At 43.7% G+C, this 18,170-nt stretch overlaps 1 protein-coding gene across 2 annotated transcripts in view; it reads right to left on the reverse strand.

Moving 5' to 3' along the window:
* Positions 1 to 12,123, reverse strand: part of TENT4B (terminal nucleotidyltransferase 4B) — a 52,470-nt gene extending 40,347 nt beyond the window's left edge. For both annotated transcript variants that reach the window (XM_077830987.1, XM_077830986.1), the window contains exon 1: positions 11,516 to 12,123. In XM_077830987.1, coding sequence (XP_077687113.1) covers positions 11,516 to 12,027 — 512 coding nt within the window. In that variant the 5' untranslated portion in view covers positions 12,028 to 12,123. The remainder of the gene's footprint in view (positions 1 to 11,515) is intronic.
* Between the last annotated feature and the right edge of the window lie 6,047 nt (positions 12,124 to 18,170).

The following is an 18,170-nucleotide window of genomic DNA, read 5'->3' on the forward strand; positions in this document are numbered from 1 at the left end:
AACAGATATTGAAGTTCAAACCACAATCAAAGTAAACATCAAGCTAAGTCAATAAGAGGTTTTCTGCATAGACACCTTGAAATACATTAATTCAACAGTCCAACTAAAAAACCTGAGAAATAATTAGAGAAAAATCCAGCTGTACATCCAATGGTTTTAAGCCTAGCTCAAATGTTGACCCAACACTCTATCTGAGCCTTTGCAGTCACCATCATTATTCAGCTTAAGACGGTTTTCCCCATTGCATTAGGTTGAGTTCAATACTTTAGTAACCTTCATGCATTTTCAGTTAACCAAAAGTATCTGACTCTACAAGGATAAAATCATTCTACCATAAAGGTCCAAGTTCATGTGAAAACTAAACACAGTTTTCAGAGATAATTTATGTATCAATTTTAGACCAAAACCATAGAAAGAAAACAAAATTGTTGTCTCGATACAAGTATACGATAATTTGTTGCACACACATCTACAGAGTTCAGAAAGATAGACTGTCTGTTTTGTTTGAAACATCCAAGAAAGCACTGGCTGCTTCTAAAGCCTCCACAAAGGATTCGAAAGCTAGTGACAAGTTTTAAGAAGTGACCTTGCCCAAGCAAGGGCTTTCCTGTACCAGAGGCATTAGGGCTCACTTGACTGCACCAAGGGAAACATCTTGGTGGTCAGAGTGATCAGTAAACCATGGATTAAAGATTCACTCTAATCAGGCTATGTATTTACTAACAGGATTAACATCTAGGTCACCAGAAAGCACGTTTTGGGGGCAAAGGCTCCTGCATGACCATGGCCCAGCAATATACAACATTTACTGTAACTACAGGTGGTGTAAGTGCTAGTACTCCTGTACTGAACCGGAGGAATGCTACCTTAAAAACAGGAGTTCCTCTGCCTCAGTCCGGGTATCTACCCTGTTCTAAGGTGAGAAGAGTCATGGTATTCTTGGGAAAGATTGCTACTGGAGGTTCAAGTTTCAAGATGATTTAAGGTCTAAGTTGCTCCTCCTGTAAAATTATTTAACTTGAGAAAGGATGCCAAGGCGGCACTCCTGGTCATCAGGATATCCTCCCACCCTCCCAAGGAGAGACACATTAAACCATGCAGATTAATCAATAAGTCAGAGCAACATGCAAATAAATCAGAAGAAAACCATTTTCAGGCACGACAAAATTCCCCTTCCCTGCAGCCAACTTACATTAGACATGTATGCACTGCTGTTGTAGCCACGTAGGTCCCAGGATATTAGAGAGACTGTTCCATCCTGTATTTAGCTGTGACACTCGGAGTATGTTTCCTAGATCGGATGAAGAGCTCTGTGTAAGCTCGAAAGCTTGTCTCTCTCACCAACAGAAGTTAGTCCAACAAAAGATATTACCTCATCACCTTGTCTCTTACTTGAGACATGTCATCTAAGATTACAAGACTTTATCTAATTTAAGAACCCATCATGCATTTAAAACATGCTCTCCAACAGTTTTCACATTAAGAACAAGAAAGCAGTGTTATTATAATGCTTTTTAAATATAATAAAGGGTCTTCATTTTGTTGTCTTACAGCTAGGAGTTCTATACCACGTGCATACGTAAACAAAAGCTAACGTCAAAGCCAACTCTACGGTTTTTTGGCACACTAGTTGTTTTTGAACACATTTAACTATCCAATGTTGAAAAGTCAAGATTTATTCTCGTTCTGTTAATTAGGAGGATAAGAAGCGTTTAAAAACAAGTATGAAATATTACAAAACTGCATGTTTTGTCAGTTAAAAAAAATCACATGTACATCTTCCTAAAATTTACTAGATGCCTTTTAAAAAGGCTTCAGAGTTGAACCAGTGAGTCCTGACTTTTACCTTATTATTTCTAAACTAAATAGGAGTTAAATATTACATGATTATGGGTTAAATTATTTTTCAGTGGTTTCTTTTTCTTTAAGAAAAGATCAGGTAATTTTTAATTTTTAGCAATTAGTATGCCTGTTCGTACATTTTAATTTAGCTGCCTGGGCTTGAAATTATATGACAGGCTTTGAGCTGGACTTTGTCTTAATGTGCCATATGAAAACTAGGACAAAGATACAGTCCTAACATGATAGTAAGAGAGGATTCAGGGTGAAGGAATTCAAGGAATGAAGATCCTAAAACCCCTTTCCAGACCATATATTGCTATGGAAAAAAAAAGAGTCCACACTTAGGAGTCTGAGGAATCACCAAAGTACACAAGAGCGGTGCCCTTAAAACACTGCTTAATATGTAAAAGTTGATTTGAAAAAAGAACAAAGTAATGCCTGGTGTTTTGTTGTTCTTTTAGACTAAGACACCACTTACCTAGAACCATCCCCAGGGGATGAAATGCCTAAGTCATGAAAACAGAAATAAAAAGTAAGTACTTTTTCACAAGAACAAAAAAAAAAAAACCATGGTTTCTTTGCATATGTAGAAACCTGCAGGGCTCTCAGAGTCCCCTTTAGTCATCCATATAAACATGTTGAACATTTTGGCACTCCAAGATTTTGCATGTCCAAAAAAAATTGTTATATAATATTTACAGTATACTTCAAAAAGGTCTCTCAAATTGCCTTTAGCATTACATTTTGAATCCTGCCCCAAAGCATAATTGTTTTATCTCACTTCTTGAAATAGAGGAACCACCACCACATGCCTCTTGAGGTTATGAGCAAAACTCTGATTTTGACTTCCTGCAAAGACAGTTAATAGACTGAGGCCAGGTCTACACTATAAAACTTACATCAGTATAACAACATCACTAGGGGTGTGAAAAATCCACTCCCCTGAGTGACATAGTTATACCGACCTACCTCCCTCGTGGATTAACCAGGCCAAGAGGAGATGCTCTCCTGTTGGCACAGCAGTATCTTCAGTGAAGTCCTACAGCAGCACTGGTGAAGCTGCGCTGCTGCAGTGCTGTATGTGTAGGCAAGCCCTGAGACGCCTACACAGTCAAAACAAGCTATAATTCACTTTAATTCCAATAGCAGTGAAGCGACAAAATCAAAAGTGATGGTGGATCTTGTCAGATGTATAAAGGAAAAGGATTTGTGACCCAGACACATTCTTGCTCTTTTCCCTCACCATCATTTTCACGTTTTAATACATATTTGTCAAGTTACCAAAAACGGATGAGGCCTTCCTACGAAGCTCAAATTATTCCTTGTGGATTTGTTTAAACAATTTATTCTCATACATTAAAACATATGCAGTACATTCAACTGCAACTTTCATATTATGAAATCAATTTCTCCACACATTCAGCAAAACAATGCAACTGCTTTTAATTTGAGAAAAACAGTTAGTTACCTGTAAAAGTTTACAGGTTTTTAAGTTATTACAATTTTTGTTTTCTACTAAAAATGAAGGACTTCCAAACCTCTAACATGCAAGCTAATCCAACATCAAACCATGTTTAATCACCAACAACTTTTTAAGTCATCTGGTTAAAAACGTTAGCTGCACAAGATATGGAACTGTTTATGATCAATGATGCCATCATAGCCACCTACCCACTATTCAGTTTGTAAGCCTTCTGGTCACCTTTCCTAAAAAAAGGATGCACACCTACAAAAAATAAATAATAATGAACTTCCAAAGTAATCTTCTGAAATCATGGATCATAAATTATGTCACCAGATGTTCAAAATTCCTTCATCTATGGGGATTTGGGGGTATATCCTTTAGTACAGCAGTGATGGGGTTATCTAGTTATGACAGAAAGCAGGAAGGTCTGAATTCTAATCATCACTTCTTCTATGGTCTAGAGCTAAAAAAAAATGCTTTTTTTGCCTCTGTCTTCACTAACAAGGACAGCTCCCAGACTGCTGCGCTGGGCATCACAACATGGGGAGTAGATGGCCAGCCCTCTGTGAAGAAAGAGGTGGTTAGGGACTATTTAGAAAAGCTGGACGTGCACAAATCCATAGGGCCGGACGAGCTGCATCCGAGAGTGCTAAAGGAATTGGCGGCCGTGATTGCAGAGCCATTGGCCATTATCTTTGAAAACTCGTGGAGAACGAGGGAAGTCCCAGATGACTGGAAAAAGGCTAATGTAGTGCCCATCTTTAAAAAAGGGAAGAAGGAGGATCCTGGAAACTACAGGCCAGTAAGCCTCACCTCAGTCCCCGGAAAAATCATGGAGCAGGTCCTCAAGGAATCAATCCTGAAGCACTTACATCAGAGAAAAGTGATCAGGAACAGTCAGCATGGATTCACCAAGGGAAGGTCATGCCTGACTAATCTAATCGCCTTCTATGATGAGATTACTGGTTCTGTGGATGAAGGGAAAGCAGTGGATGCATTTTTTCTTGACTTTAGCAAAGCTTTTGACACGGTCTCCCACAGTATTCTTGTCAGCAAGTTAAAGAAGTACGGGCTGGATGAATGCACTATAAGGTGGGTAGAAAGCTGGCTAGATTGTCGGGCTCAACGGGTAGTGATCAATGGCTCCATGTCTAGTTGGCAGCCGGTATCAAGTGGAGTGCCCCAGGGGTCGGTCCTGGGGCCGGTTTTGTTCAATATCTTCATAAATGATCTGGAGGATGGTGTGGATTGCACTCTCAGCAAATTTGCGGATGATACTAAAGTGGGAGGAGTGGTTGATACACTGGAGGGCAGGGATAGGATACAGAGGGACCTAGACAAATTGGAGGATTGGGCCAAAAGAAATCTGATGAGGTTCAATAAGGATAAGTGCAAGGTCCTGCACTTAGGACAGAAGAACCCAATGCACAGCTACAGACTAGGGACCGAATGGCTAGGCAGCAGTTCTGCGGAAAAGGACCTAGGGGTGACAGTGGACGAGAAGCTGGATATGAGTCAACAGTGTGCCCTTGTTGCCAAGAAGGCCAATGGCATTTTGGGATGTATAAGTAGGGGCATAGCGAGAAGATAGAGGGACGTGATCGTTCCCCTCTATTCAACATTGGTGAGGCCTCATCTGGAGTACTCGCAAAAAGAAAAGGAGTACTTGTGGCACCTAAGAGACTAACCAATTTATTTGAGCATGAGCTTTCGTGAGCTACAGCTCACTTCATCGGACGCATACCGTGGAAACTGGAGTACTGTGTCCAGTTTTGGGCCCCGCACTACAAGAAGGATGTGGATAAATTGGAGAGAGTCCAGCGAAGGACAACAAAAATGATTAGGGGTCTGGAACACATGACTTATGAGGAGAGGCTGAGGGAACTGGGATTGTTTAGTCTGCAGAAGAGAAGAATGAGAGGGGATTTGATAGCTGCTTTCAACTACCTGAGAGGTGGTTCCAGAGAGGATGGTTCTAGACTATTCTCAGTGGTAGAAGAGGACAGGACAAGGAGTAATGGTCTCAAGTTGCAGTGGGGGAGGTTTAGGTTGGATATTAGGAAAAACTTTTCCACTAGGAGGGTGGTGAAACACTGGAATGCATTACCTAGGGAGGTGGTAGAATCTCCTTCCTTAGAAGTTTTTAAGGTCAGGCTTGACAAAGCCCTGGCTGGGATGATTTAATTGGGGATTGGTCCTGCTTTGAGCAAGGGGTTGGACTAGATGACCTCCTGAGGTCCCTTCCAACCCTGATATTCTATGATTCTATTCCCTTTTGATAGTGTTACTATGCTTCACATTTTCATGTCACTCTCCATTTTACCTGACTGCATTTAACATCATTTAAATTGAAAGCCATTAACATTTCCAAACAAAGAACAAATACGCCATATAAGTCACTGGCTTGTGCACCTAAGAACATTCTCCAGCAACAAAATTTCACTTCTCTTCTCTTCACAGCTTCAGTTTTATTTGCCCAAAACAAACAATACATTCAGTATATCAAATGTGTTTTTCCCCTTGATGCAGTATCTCTTCACGGATCTACTCCCAACAGGATTACACTCTGCATGCTGTCTGCCTGGGAATGAGGATGAGCTGCTCTGTTCCTTTCTAGCCTGCTCCCTGTGGGATTACGCTCTTTAGGCCATCCACCTGAGAATCATAAACTGGGTTCTTTCCTTTGATCCTGGGACTCCTGCAGGACCCATCCTACTCCCTGCGATTTGCCACCTCAGTTTAGTTACTTGCTGGTTTTTATGAGGACTAGGTGATTTTCAAGCTAGTACCTGGTCCCTACCCTCATACCATCAGCTGAGAGACAACTGAGGAGTCATAGGTGGGGTGAGGCCTGCAACGCTGCAATACACCATAAACCTCTGGTGTGTAAAAGGAAAAAGCTAACCAGTCAATTAAGCATCCAAAACTTCAGAACTGAGTGTGGAAAGCCTGGACAAAGATGTGTCTTGCAAGACATTCTCAAATGTGGCCACTCTTGGGGTTATATGCATTTAGAATAGAGTGAATTCTGAAGGCGCAGGACAGCTACTGAGGAAGTCCAAATTCGGCTCACAATCTTCAGCTTTGAGAAACATTACTGAGCAGCGTTTGTAACAGAGCACTATCTTTTTAAGTCTAAACCATACATAGAGACCAGCTACTTGTATTTCATCCAGAAGTGTATTTTCAGTCAATCTAGAGTAGAGCATGGGTATAATATGCTCTAACAGTTCTGCCCAACTCAGACGTTTACTTTCTCTGCCTTAGTTCTTATGCCATTGTATTATAACATCAGATACTGAATTAGAAGGATGAGAAGATTCATTTTGTAAACATTTTACCGGCTTCACTGAATGCCAGTGTGGTAGCAGCCTCTGAAATTCAGAATGAATTCCATGATCAGTCTAATTCCCTCCCCCCATTCTTTTGCATCTGAAATGTTGGCGGAGACATTTCAGTTATGCTAACATAGGAAAATACACTTCTCATATGTTTCAATGTGTGGTTTTTTTAAACACTTAAGACTGTATAAGCCAGAAACTCCAGATTTAGCTTGTCTTGATTAGAACTCACTGAAATCTACAAAACATATATCTAATTTTCTTCATACTTTAAAAAGATATATATCACTAAGATTACTTTAGTGCTATTTTGCCACTATAGCTCAAAACAATATACTACTCTGCTAAGGGTACTGTGGCAAAGCAAATTCATTTAAGTAGTATTTGCCAGTATCAAGTATATGCCACTAATCTCACACATATATGGATTACAACTTTTCAATCGGGTTTTTGATTTTATTCTTTTTAACATCACCATTGGCAAAGTCTGAAAAGCAGATAAGATATGCAAGGTAAATCTTTGGTGTAAAGCAACTTGTTAATTTCACAGGTCACTTTAATGTCAAGAAATTTACAGGATCAGTTAGGAAATTGCCAAATTAAGGATTCCAGAGCATAGAAAATAGGAATAAAAGAATGTGGCCATGTGATATTTTCTATTCCCTTTATCTTTGATAAATGCAAGCTTTAATATATTATTGTTTATTAGCAACATATACCATATACCTCAGAATGCATACTACAGCTCACTTAACTCTGCAAGAGCAGCATTAACTTTTAGAATTGACTGACTTTTGAATGCTTAATATTTAAGCCTTGATAATGCAAAAAATTGTATGAAATTATGTACACTGAAGACACACCACAATAATTTCTGAATCTTAATATTACAGGTCACAAGTGTATCATTTTAATATTCATTTAAACTCACTACATCTGTAAAACATTTTAACACAAATATTATGTTTCTCAACCCAAATCCAAGATCAAAACAGAAACACAGATATACCTGATGGAACATGATGACTAAGAGATAAACAATATGTGTACCAAAGTATTGTCAATATTTCAACATGCGTGTTTAATTTAATTTAGCCTTCTAAACTTCAGTGATCACTATTACATACTATTAAGTGTCTACCCATACTGTCCTTGAAGGTAAGAACTATGGACCTGATTTTCAGAATGTTGAAACCCTAGATCCATACGGGTTTGTTTGTATTCACACTTGTACACCCATTTTGCACAAACAGTTACACATGCAATTGTTATCACCCCATCAGGAAAGTAAATATCACATTGCAACTGTGGTAACTGTGTAAGTAAAGGAGTTTTGGAAATAACTCAGATCTAATCTTTCTGAAAATTATGATTATGTATTCCATAACTTCACACTAAGTAAACTAACACAAAAGTGAAAAATAAACAGAAACCTTCAAATTACATATACTTTTTTAGAACATCAATGTCAGGGCTTTTCTAATTTCATGTCAATAATTTGTGTACCATAATCACAAGCAAACCCAATGGCCAGGCTTTGACTGGAGTTATCTTTGCTAAAATAAGAAGCTGTGATTTTTTTCAATCTTGGAACCCTTTTGTACAAAGAGTTATTTTTAGGACAGGTTCAACATGGAGCCTGTATACCCTCTGACAGCATCTTCTTAAATCCCTGACAGCAACTAAAAAACCTTTGATCTAGTTAGCAATTAAATTGTAAACCAACTAACTCTCCTAATTCATATAACAAAAAGTACAATCTGCACTGAGTTGCAGTTACATTACTTCCATCTGGGGGTTCTGGTGACACTGATTATCCAACTGGAGCTCTGCTCTTATGATTGATGTCACCCATGAGGCCTAAGTAATAACTTCCTTATATCTCACTGAAGCTCATCCATTGTTTTCTGGATCTTCAATAGTGGGAAAAGTTACATTGGATTTACAAGCAGAAAAATATTTTTAAAAAGCCCTCCCATCTCAAACTAAACATATGACAGAGCAGAAAATAAACGCAAAGAAAGCTATTTTCCAAAATTAAGCACTTGACACGTTCTGACCAAGTAATTTAATAATAATTTTTAAAAAACTGTCCATTCCCAGCTAAAACTATCCAGCACTTAAAACTCTTCACAACGGTTATGGAAGATTTCATTCTGTAAGGACTGCAGAACTTTAAACAGGATCCCTTACAGTGTAAAATTTTAACTAAATAGCCTAAAATTAGAAGTAGAGGGCAATACAAGAATTGATAGGAGAGTAGGAAGCCTCTGGTTACACAGTTATTTTCTGAAGTGACCAGCAATATTAGGTGCCCAACTTGAGTCACCCTGAAATTTTGAAAAGGCAAATGCTCACCACTTTCTGAAAATCAGGGTCCTTTGAGACATTTCAAGATGGGCACACAAAAATAGAGCTACCTAAAAGCACTAGTAATTTCTGAAAATATAGGCCCATCTCAATAAGCCTCTGGAAGATACCTGAGCTCAACAGCTGGCTGCTCAAAGTAAGTGCAACTTGGCCTCAGGAAAAGCCATTCACATCACATCCAGCACATGAACCATGCAACCAAACCTCACTTTGTGCAAAGAACTGAAATAGGGAAAAAGAAAAGGAGTACTTGTGGCACCTTAGAGACTAACAAATTTATTTGAGCATAAGCTTTCATGAGCTACAGCTCACTTCATCGGATGCAGCTGTAGCTCACGAAAGCTTATGCTCAAACAAATTTGTTAGTCTCTAAGGTGCCACAAGTACTCCTTTTCTTTTTGCGAATACAGACTAACACAGCTGTTACTCTGAAACCTGAAATAGGGAAATCGCTGAACTAGCCAAAGACACTCCCCAACTGACATGCTCCTATCTTGCAACTAACTACAAAGACAATTATCCAAAGTCAGATACTATATTTTGCAACATACAAGCTAAAAAGGAAAAAAAAAAAAAAAAAGAAGAAGCCATCCATCACCATACAATCTCCATTAAGAGAGTATGTGAATGGGTGCGTGAAGTAAAAAGTGTCCAAGTGGTTCTCCCCAGATCTCTCACCCTAAACCCACACATACAACATTAGGTGGATCTATGCAAATACTGTCACCTTCATATAGAAAATGGGAATATGACAGCAGGTGATGTTTGTTCATCTACCCCACCCACCATATGTTCACCCGTCACCAGATGGTGAGGGCTGTGTTAGACAGAGTACCAAGTATACATATACAGCATAGAAGGCAATTTATACAAGACATCCAGACGCACACTACACAGAGTTAGAAGAAGTCTATATAAACCACACACGGACATTCCCCCAGATTGTGTGTTTCTGCCTCTCAGAGAGGGAAACAGTGTCAGCTGGAGAGCACTGCAGAAATGACATCCTTGTATCTGTACCATCAGACCTCAGCAAAATATACTCTCTATGTAAGTATATTCAGTGTCAGAAGGAAAGGTCTGTGAAGTACATGGACTGATGTATTAATACAACAGGACATAAAAGCAATCAGAGCAAGAGGTTGGTGCAAAATGTCTCACCAAGTGGATTTGAACACATGTTCACATTTAGTAGAAGATATGTGAAGAGTCAGAACTCTGAGAAACATGCTCATCTCCTTGGTGCGAGTGTACATACATGCATGCAACGGCAGGCTGTTTCACAGTTTCCTCACCATGTACCATACGCACAACAGGTGATGTCTAAGAAATATGCCTCACCCCTCCCATGTGTATGTGCACTCACACTGACATTAGGAAGGGCTTCTACAAATAATAAACATGTATATACTAAAGCTTCCCTTCCCCCCGCCCATCTCCAAAGTGCTTTGCAGACATTCATTAATTAAACCAAGGGTGAAACCCACAACACGAGTGCATGCAGTGACAACAAGAAGAGTCTGCAAGGTGATCCTTCTCTCCTGCATATAGGCGTGTCTGCAACATTAGTATTCATACAGACACCTCCCTGGGCATTTCCAGAACTGCATACGTTTTGCTGTAATTGAAGATTTTCTTTACATACTCTGAAATTAGATACTATCCCCTGCTAATGTCTGCAATCAAATTAGAAGGTTTCCATCCACTAGGGTCCTTAACCTCACATCTACAATATGCTTCCCAAAAGTCCTATCCTGCATATGTCTGGGAGCAGAAAAGGCAATGACTCCTGCTCATTGGTGTACAGCATGTTGGTTGTGCAATATACCCCTCCACTTTTCCTTGTATAATTCTCTCAGATATTTCTAACAAGCCTATTGCCATGGCATGTAAGAGAAAACAGATCAAGAGGAAATGCCTTTGAAATAACTCTTCCTTCCCCCAAATGTGAGATTGCCTCTGGGCAATGACAGCAAGAGAAGATGCCAGAGTAGGTAACATGCCTCCCCTTCCTCTCCCATGTGAGCGTGCATCTGTGCAACGGCAGCAAGAAGCAATGCCTGTGAAAGATGCTCCTGATGTGTGACAGTAGAAGGTGGTTATAGAACAGTCGTGCCCCCTCCCCTCCCCCAATATGGGTGTCTGTGCAATGACAGCAGGAGGGCCTGCAACAGGCCCCACCCCACCCCCACAGATGTGTGTCTGTGACAGCGGGAGATGGGGACTGAGCATGCTCTGCTCTCCCTCCCACCCCATGTGCGTCCCGTCAGGGCAAGGAGAGGCGGCGCCATGGGAGCAGATGCCCCACAGAGCCGGCCGGCTGGGCCCCACACGGGTCGCTTCTCCTCACGTGTGCGGTGTTTCCCTGGCCCTGCGGGGCCCTCCGCCCCCTTGGGATCCCCTAGGCCTCTCCCTGCCCCACCAACCCCTCCCCCACCCCAGTTGCTCCGTATCGCCCCCTGCCCCACTCCCCTCAGGGCCCCGCCGGGGCGCTTACCCCACGACTCCCGGGCTGTAGTTCCTCCCCTTCCAAGGGGTGTCGGTGAAGAGCGGCTGGGCCTGGTCGCTGGCGGCCGGCCCGTCCCCCGGGGCGGGGGCCCCGCTCTGCTCGGGGGGCCCCAGGAGGATGGTGTAGTTGAGCCCGAAGGTGCTGGCCTTGTTGTCACGTTTCCTCTTGTTGCCGGCGGCCGAGGCCGAGGCGGCGGGCGGCTCCCCCCGTGCAGGCCGGGCCCAGGCGGTGGGCCCCGGGGGCGGCGGGGCCTGGTGGCGGCTGTGGTTGTGCTGGTTGTTGGCGTTCTCGAGCGGCAGGAAGTCGGGCTGGGGGTCGATCCGGGGGACGCGGTACATGCCGGGCGGGGAGGCCGGGCCCACCCCGGCGGGAGCGCTCTGCAGCCGCTGCTGCTGGAAGTACAGGTTGCGGACCCCCTGCGTGGTCTCCCAGATCTGCATCCACAGGCGGTTCGAGGGGCCGAGCTGCTCTGGCTGGAACCAGGCGATCCGGGGATCCATCAAACGGGGACCAACCCCGGCTGCCTCCGCTCCCGCTCCGCGCCGGCCGCCGTCGCCAAGACCCTGTCACCGGGTCCCAGCGCTAATGGCGGCTCCTATGGAAAGGCAGCTCTGCGCCTGCCTGCTGCCTGCCTGCGCTCCACACAGCCCCCGCCCCTCACGGCGAGCGAGGCGAAGCGAGGCGGGGCCCGCCTGGGCCCCAAGCCTACGGGCCGCGCGTAATAAAGGGGAGGCGGTGGCGGCTGCAAGGGGCGGGGAGCTGCGTTATTCGTGGGCCCTCTAGTACGTGAAACCCCCTTCCAGCAAGCTGGGCTGTGTGCCCCCTGCCGCCTCACTCTCCAGCCTCCCAGCCCTCGTCCCCCAACTCTCCCCTCTCCCGCCTGGTGCTCTTCGCTCTGCCCATCTTCATGCGCCTAGCCCCGTTGATTCTCCCAGTCCCTCACCCCATTCTCGCAAGGCCATCGCTACCCCCGACCCCGGGCCCCCTGCTCTCCCAGCCTCTCCCCCATTGCTGTGTTTTTGAGCCGCTCAATATTCAGTCATCAGACATGAAACCACTATCCTCTGACCTGACGCGAGACCCGCGAAATTGTTAGGGCGTTCAGGTGCCAAATCAGATTCCGTGAACAGGAAGCCCTCCAGGAAACGTTTCATTGCAGTGAAAACAGGTATGGTGCCTAATCTTGCACTATTGGGATTCGCCCAAATGGTTCTTTGCACAATGGGGCTCCTTGAGCAGGCGGGGCCACGTGGGCCGATCCAGTCTCAGCATCAAGATCTTGATTTGGATTTAAATATCACCCCGCCATGTGTGCAATAGTGTCTGAAAATGAGAAAGTGAATCGGACTAAAAACAAAGAGGAATTGAAATGTAAAAAGTAAACAAACTGCATAAATAGTACAAAGAAAGTTTGATTACCTTATTAGTAACGAGAGGTATTTTGTTGTTTTAAAGGTTTTTAATCGTTTTTAAAATATTTACTTTTACCTTCCTATTGTCCAGTCTCATTACTGAGTTATAACCCTGCTATTCTTGATAGTACAGGAAGATGTGCTTTGGTAGTTATTTCATTATATTTTTCCTTTAATTGTTATAATAAATTCCATAAAATACATGCAGATTGGTGGATTTTTGAAAGCACTATGTTTCTACTTCCTAAAATACTATAACAAATCTGAACTCAGGGCCAAATGGGACTATACAGCAGCAGTGAGGGTAGAAATTGAATTATCTGGCCCTCTCATGGCATGTGAACTATAAACTTCTGAGTCCATGCAGAAGAACACATACAAATTAACCAGTTTATTAATGATACAGAATATTACAGTGCTAAATTGCAGGGAGGGAGCATTGCATAGGCATGTTATTATTAAATGGTCCCAACCATGCAATTAAGTTGACCCCTCACTTAAGCCTTGTAAGTATTACTTCATGGTCCAAACCATGTTCAACTGCCCTTGTTGCTGACACCTGTTAGCAATAGATTATTTTCTTAGCATAGATAAGGCCTGAGATAGAGTAGAGTTCACACCTTTGCTGCTGTTATTTTTCGTTGGAGATCATTCTTTGCAAGACTGGGTTAAAGGTGACCTGCAAAAAAGTGGGGAGGGAAATAGGGTTTTTTTGTTTTGTTATGACATATAAAAAGGCCTGAACGTTTTTTGGAGAGGTTATTCTGGTTTATTTTTACTTTAGAAATTCAAGTTTTGTCTAACCTGTAAGATTATGGCTGTGCATAACTGCATGTGGGAAACAGAATGGGAGTAAGAACCAACTGCCCTCTAGTTTTCTAGACTACAGTTCCTATCATAGGGTCCCTAAAGCATCTACTCCAAACTGTATTGGAAAGTCTGTGCATAGTTGTGAACATGTCTAGTTTGGACATATAGTGTGCTACAGATGTTTTGGGGGGCTAAAAGATGGTTAGGATGCCAAATTTCTCTTGGCCTATAAAGACTGGAGAATTAGAGAGAAATATCACAAAGCCAAGAGAATGAAAATTGAGCAATTAGAAGGAGAAAGGGTTTTTAATTAGACTTAACTGTATGTTTTTATTTTTTACTTAATATCTGCCATAGAATTTCATACTACCATCGATCATTATAGTATTTGAATACCTTCCACATAAAATCAGTAGCAGTAGCAAAGTCCTTAGTGTATTTAATGGAATTACTGGCACTTCTCCCTCAGATCTCTGCTTGGGTTAGGTTTTGGGGTTTTTTTGTTTTTGGTGGGAAGGCTGTGAGAGGTCTGGGATAAAAGGGGTGTTTAAATTATGAATGTCACTTACGCTGGAAAGGCTTTCTCAAAGAGGAAGGCTTTGCAACATTTCCTAAAGATGATTAGACTCTGGATTCACATGATATCCTCTAAAAGATTGTTCCATAGCTGGATCCCCTCAACAGAGAATGCTTTGTCCCCAGCTCTCATGTTTTGTCCTGGGCTTTGCAATCCACATTATTGCAGTGGAGCACAGCTACTGTGATCAATATTTTGTCTGATGTAGCTGGGGCTTGATGCATTAACTGCTTTGAAAATTAGGACCAAGGCCTTTAAACTGGCATCACAAACTGATTGGAAGCTAGTGTAGGGACTTGAGCATAGCACATCTTGGTGAAAGGAAGCCATTTTTAAATACTCAATATCCCTTTAATTAAGGTACAAGCGCTAACAATATACATTTTTGGAGACCCCCAACAAGTTCTGCAACAAAATCACAGAAGATCTGAGTTGATGTTTCTGGTATTTCAATTATTTAAAAAATTAAAAAAGAGGCAGGATTTATTTATTTATTTATTTGTTTGTTTAAGTTGCCTTCTCCTTCCAGCCTCTTTACATATGATGAAGAAAAAAAGATGGGCACAAGCCGAATTTAAAAATAAATTATTTGAGGTCACCCATAAGAGGGCAGTAAGCAATAACAATGACAAATTGCAGCTTAGACCCCAATCTTGCAAACAGTGAAGCCAAATTGATTTAGTTTACACTCACGTGTAAAGTTATGCATGTGCCTAAGGCCCCATCTACACTGGCAAGTTTGTGTGCAGTAAAGCAGCTCTGAGCACTGTCACTCCTGAGGTGTACACACTGCCAAGCCATTTAGTGCGCAGAAACTACGCAGATGCATCGCTCCACCCCGATGAGAGGCGTAGAGCTTTCTGCACCGGGGGTAGAGCACTGTGGTGCCAGTGTAGACACCGTGGTGATTACAGCGCTGCAGTTAGCCTCCGGGAGGTGTCCCACAATGCCTGTTCTCACCTCTCTGGCCATTGGTTTGAACTCTACTGGCCTGCCCTCAGGTCACCAACCGTCATCCCCACCCCATACCTTCCTTTGCAAATTTGAAAGTCCCCTTCCTGTTTGCTCGGTGATGTGTGCAGTGGTCTCAGGGTATCTTTCCAGGTGGCCATGCCTGCTCCACACACCAGGCGATCCCCCACTTGAAGCAGTGCTGAGCTGCTGGTCCTCACTGGCATTTGGGGAGAGGAGGCAGTGCAGTCACAGCTGCACTTCAGCCGTCGGAATTATGATCCCTATGGACAGATTTCTAGATGCATGATAGAAAAGGGCCATGAGTGGGACACATTGCAGTGCAGGGGCAAAGTGAAGGAGCTGCGGAACGCCTACCACAACGCACAGGAGGCAAACCGCCGCACAGATACTGTGCCCACGAGCTGCCAGTTCTACAAAGAGCTGGATGTGATAGTCGGTGGTGACCCCACCTCCACTGTGAAGGCCCCTGTGGATACCTCATTGGCTCGTGCCAGTCGAGAGTGGACCGAGCCAGGAGGAGGCAATCTTGGATGAAGAGTGGGAGGGGTAAACCAGAGGCAGAGGATGGGAAGCCAGAGATGCATGCAGCCAGGAGCTCTTTTCTACCCCGGAGGAGCCTAGCCAGTCACAGCAGTCAGATCTTGGCAACGCGCAAACAGGAGAGGAGGCCTCTGATAAGTGGATCTGATTTGGTGAATTGCTGAAGAGAGCTGTTGGGGGCAAGTGGGTTGCAGAAAGCAGGTTTGTCTCCCACCTCATGCCTAATTTGAGCAGCAGAACAGGCTGTTGAAACACTCCCTCACTTCACGGGAATCTCCCTCAGAGAGCTCCAGGAAACTTTCTTGGAGATACTGGGCAATCCGGTGCCGCAGGTTCTTCGGCAGAGCTGCTTTGTTTCTTGCCCCATTAACGGTAACTTTCTCACACCACAGTGCTGTCGGGGGGTGGGAGGGACCATTGCTGCACACAGGCTAGCCGCATAGGGGCCAGGGAGAAAACCGCAGGCTTGGAGAAGATCCTCCCTTGATTCCCTGCTCACCCTCAGCAGTGAGATATCTTCCATAATGATCACCGCCTGTAAAAAGTGTTCAGAGTAACAGCCATGTTAGTCTGTATTCGCAAAAAGAAAAGGAGTACTTGTGGCACCTTAGAGACTAACCAATTTATTTGAGCATAAGCTTTCGTGAGCTACAGCTCACTTCATCGGATGCATACTTTCTACAGTATGCATCCGATGAAGTGAGCTGTAGCTCACGAAAGCTTATGCTCAAATAAATTGGTTAGTCTCTAAGGTGCCACAAGTACTCTTCTTTCTGTGAAAAGTCTGGGGACAGAAATAATTACCAGGCTCAACCTACAGTGCTGGCTCTCCCCAAGTGCCCAAGAACCACGTTCTAGTGTACAGCAGGGTCCGGGAACAGTGATTTACCCTGCCCCTGCGGTTACTCACCATTTTGGGGGTCTTGTGGCTTATGTGTACTTGCCTGGGGTCAGCCAGTTAGTGACAGGTGTGGGAGTACTGGATGTGTTTTAAAGCACTGAATCAGTGTTCTGAGTGTTGCAAACAATACTGCTTCTGTAAAATGTTGCATTTAAACTTCACAGAGATGATCTTGGGAGCACAATCTCCCTCTTTATCGGCGGCAGAATGGTTGCGAAGAATTAGGAAGCATCCAAGAAGAACTAAGGAGGACTTTATGCATGAGATTTTGATGCACTCTGCCACCGAGAAAAAGGAATTGAAGGAGTGGCGGGACAGTGAGAAGAGGGAATGAAAGGAGAACGTGGCACACCAGAAAGAAGCCACGGAGCAGCTCTTAACAGTTATGGAGCCCCAAGCAGACATGCTCCAGGCGATACTAGCTCTTCAAACCGAGCAGCTCTGCGCCCGCCCTCCCCAGCAGCCGCTGTTGCAAAACTCTTTCCCATGTGCCCTCCATACACACCGCCAACACAGACTTATCAACCTCCTGGCTCCACTCTCTACCCACAGCATTCCACTCCTCCCTCCCCACAGTCCAGCAGTGTGGACTCCCACTACCCACTGCACTCAATGCCCATCCCTCTGCAGTTTGACCCTGCTGAAGTCTAGCACCTGCTGCATCGTACTCCAAAGGAGAAGGTTGGGTATGATCCCTGGACATACATAAATCTGTAGCCATCCCAGGACCCCTCCTCCTCTTGAAGTTTTCCATACCCCCTCCCCTATTCCGCTCCCTGCTGATGATTTTTTTCATTTGACTCTCTCCTCTGGTTGTTGTCTTTCAATAAAAGAATTGTTTGTTTGAAATCAATCTTTAGTCTATTAAGTGAAAGCAAAAAGAGCGCTGCAAAGTAACATACTATTATGTTAAGGCCCCTTCTTGCATCATGTGCACCAATCACCTCCTAGCATTACGAGCACTGCAATCCTGAGCATAGCAACAAATATTAGTGGCTTTCAGCTTCAAATTGCTGCCTCAAAGCATCCCTGATCCTGATGGCCCTGCGCTGTGCCCCTTTATTAGCCCTGGTCTCTGGCTGTTCAAACTCAGCCTCCAGGCGCTGAGCCTCTATGGTCCAGCCCTGAGTGAAGCTTTCACCTTTCCCTTCACAAATATTATGGACCATACAGCACGCAGCTTTAAGCATAGGAATAGTGCCATCGGCCATGTCCAGCTTCCCATATAGGCATTGCCAGTGGGCTTTTAAATGGCCAAATGCACACTCCAGTCATTCTTCACTTGCTCAGCCTGTTGTTGAACAGAACAGAATTTGATGCTGTCAAATTGACCCGTGTATGGCTTCATAAGCCACAGCATTAAGGGATAGGCGGGGTTTCTCCGGATCACGATGGGCATTTCGACTTCCCCTATGGTGATCTTCTGGC

Source organism: Eretmochelys imbricata, chromosome 12, assembly GCF_965152235.1.
Source record: "Eretmochelys imbricata isolate rEreImb1 chromosome 12, rEreImb1.hap1, whole genome shotgun sequence".
Lineage (NCBI taxonomy): Eukaryota > Metazoa > Chordata > Testudines > Cheloniidae > Eretmochelys > Eretmochelys imbricata.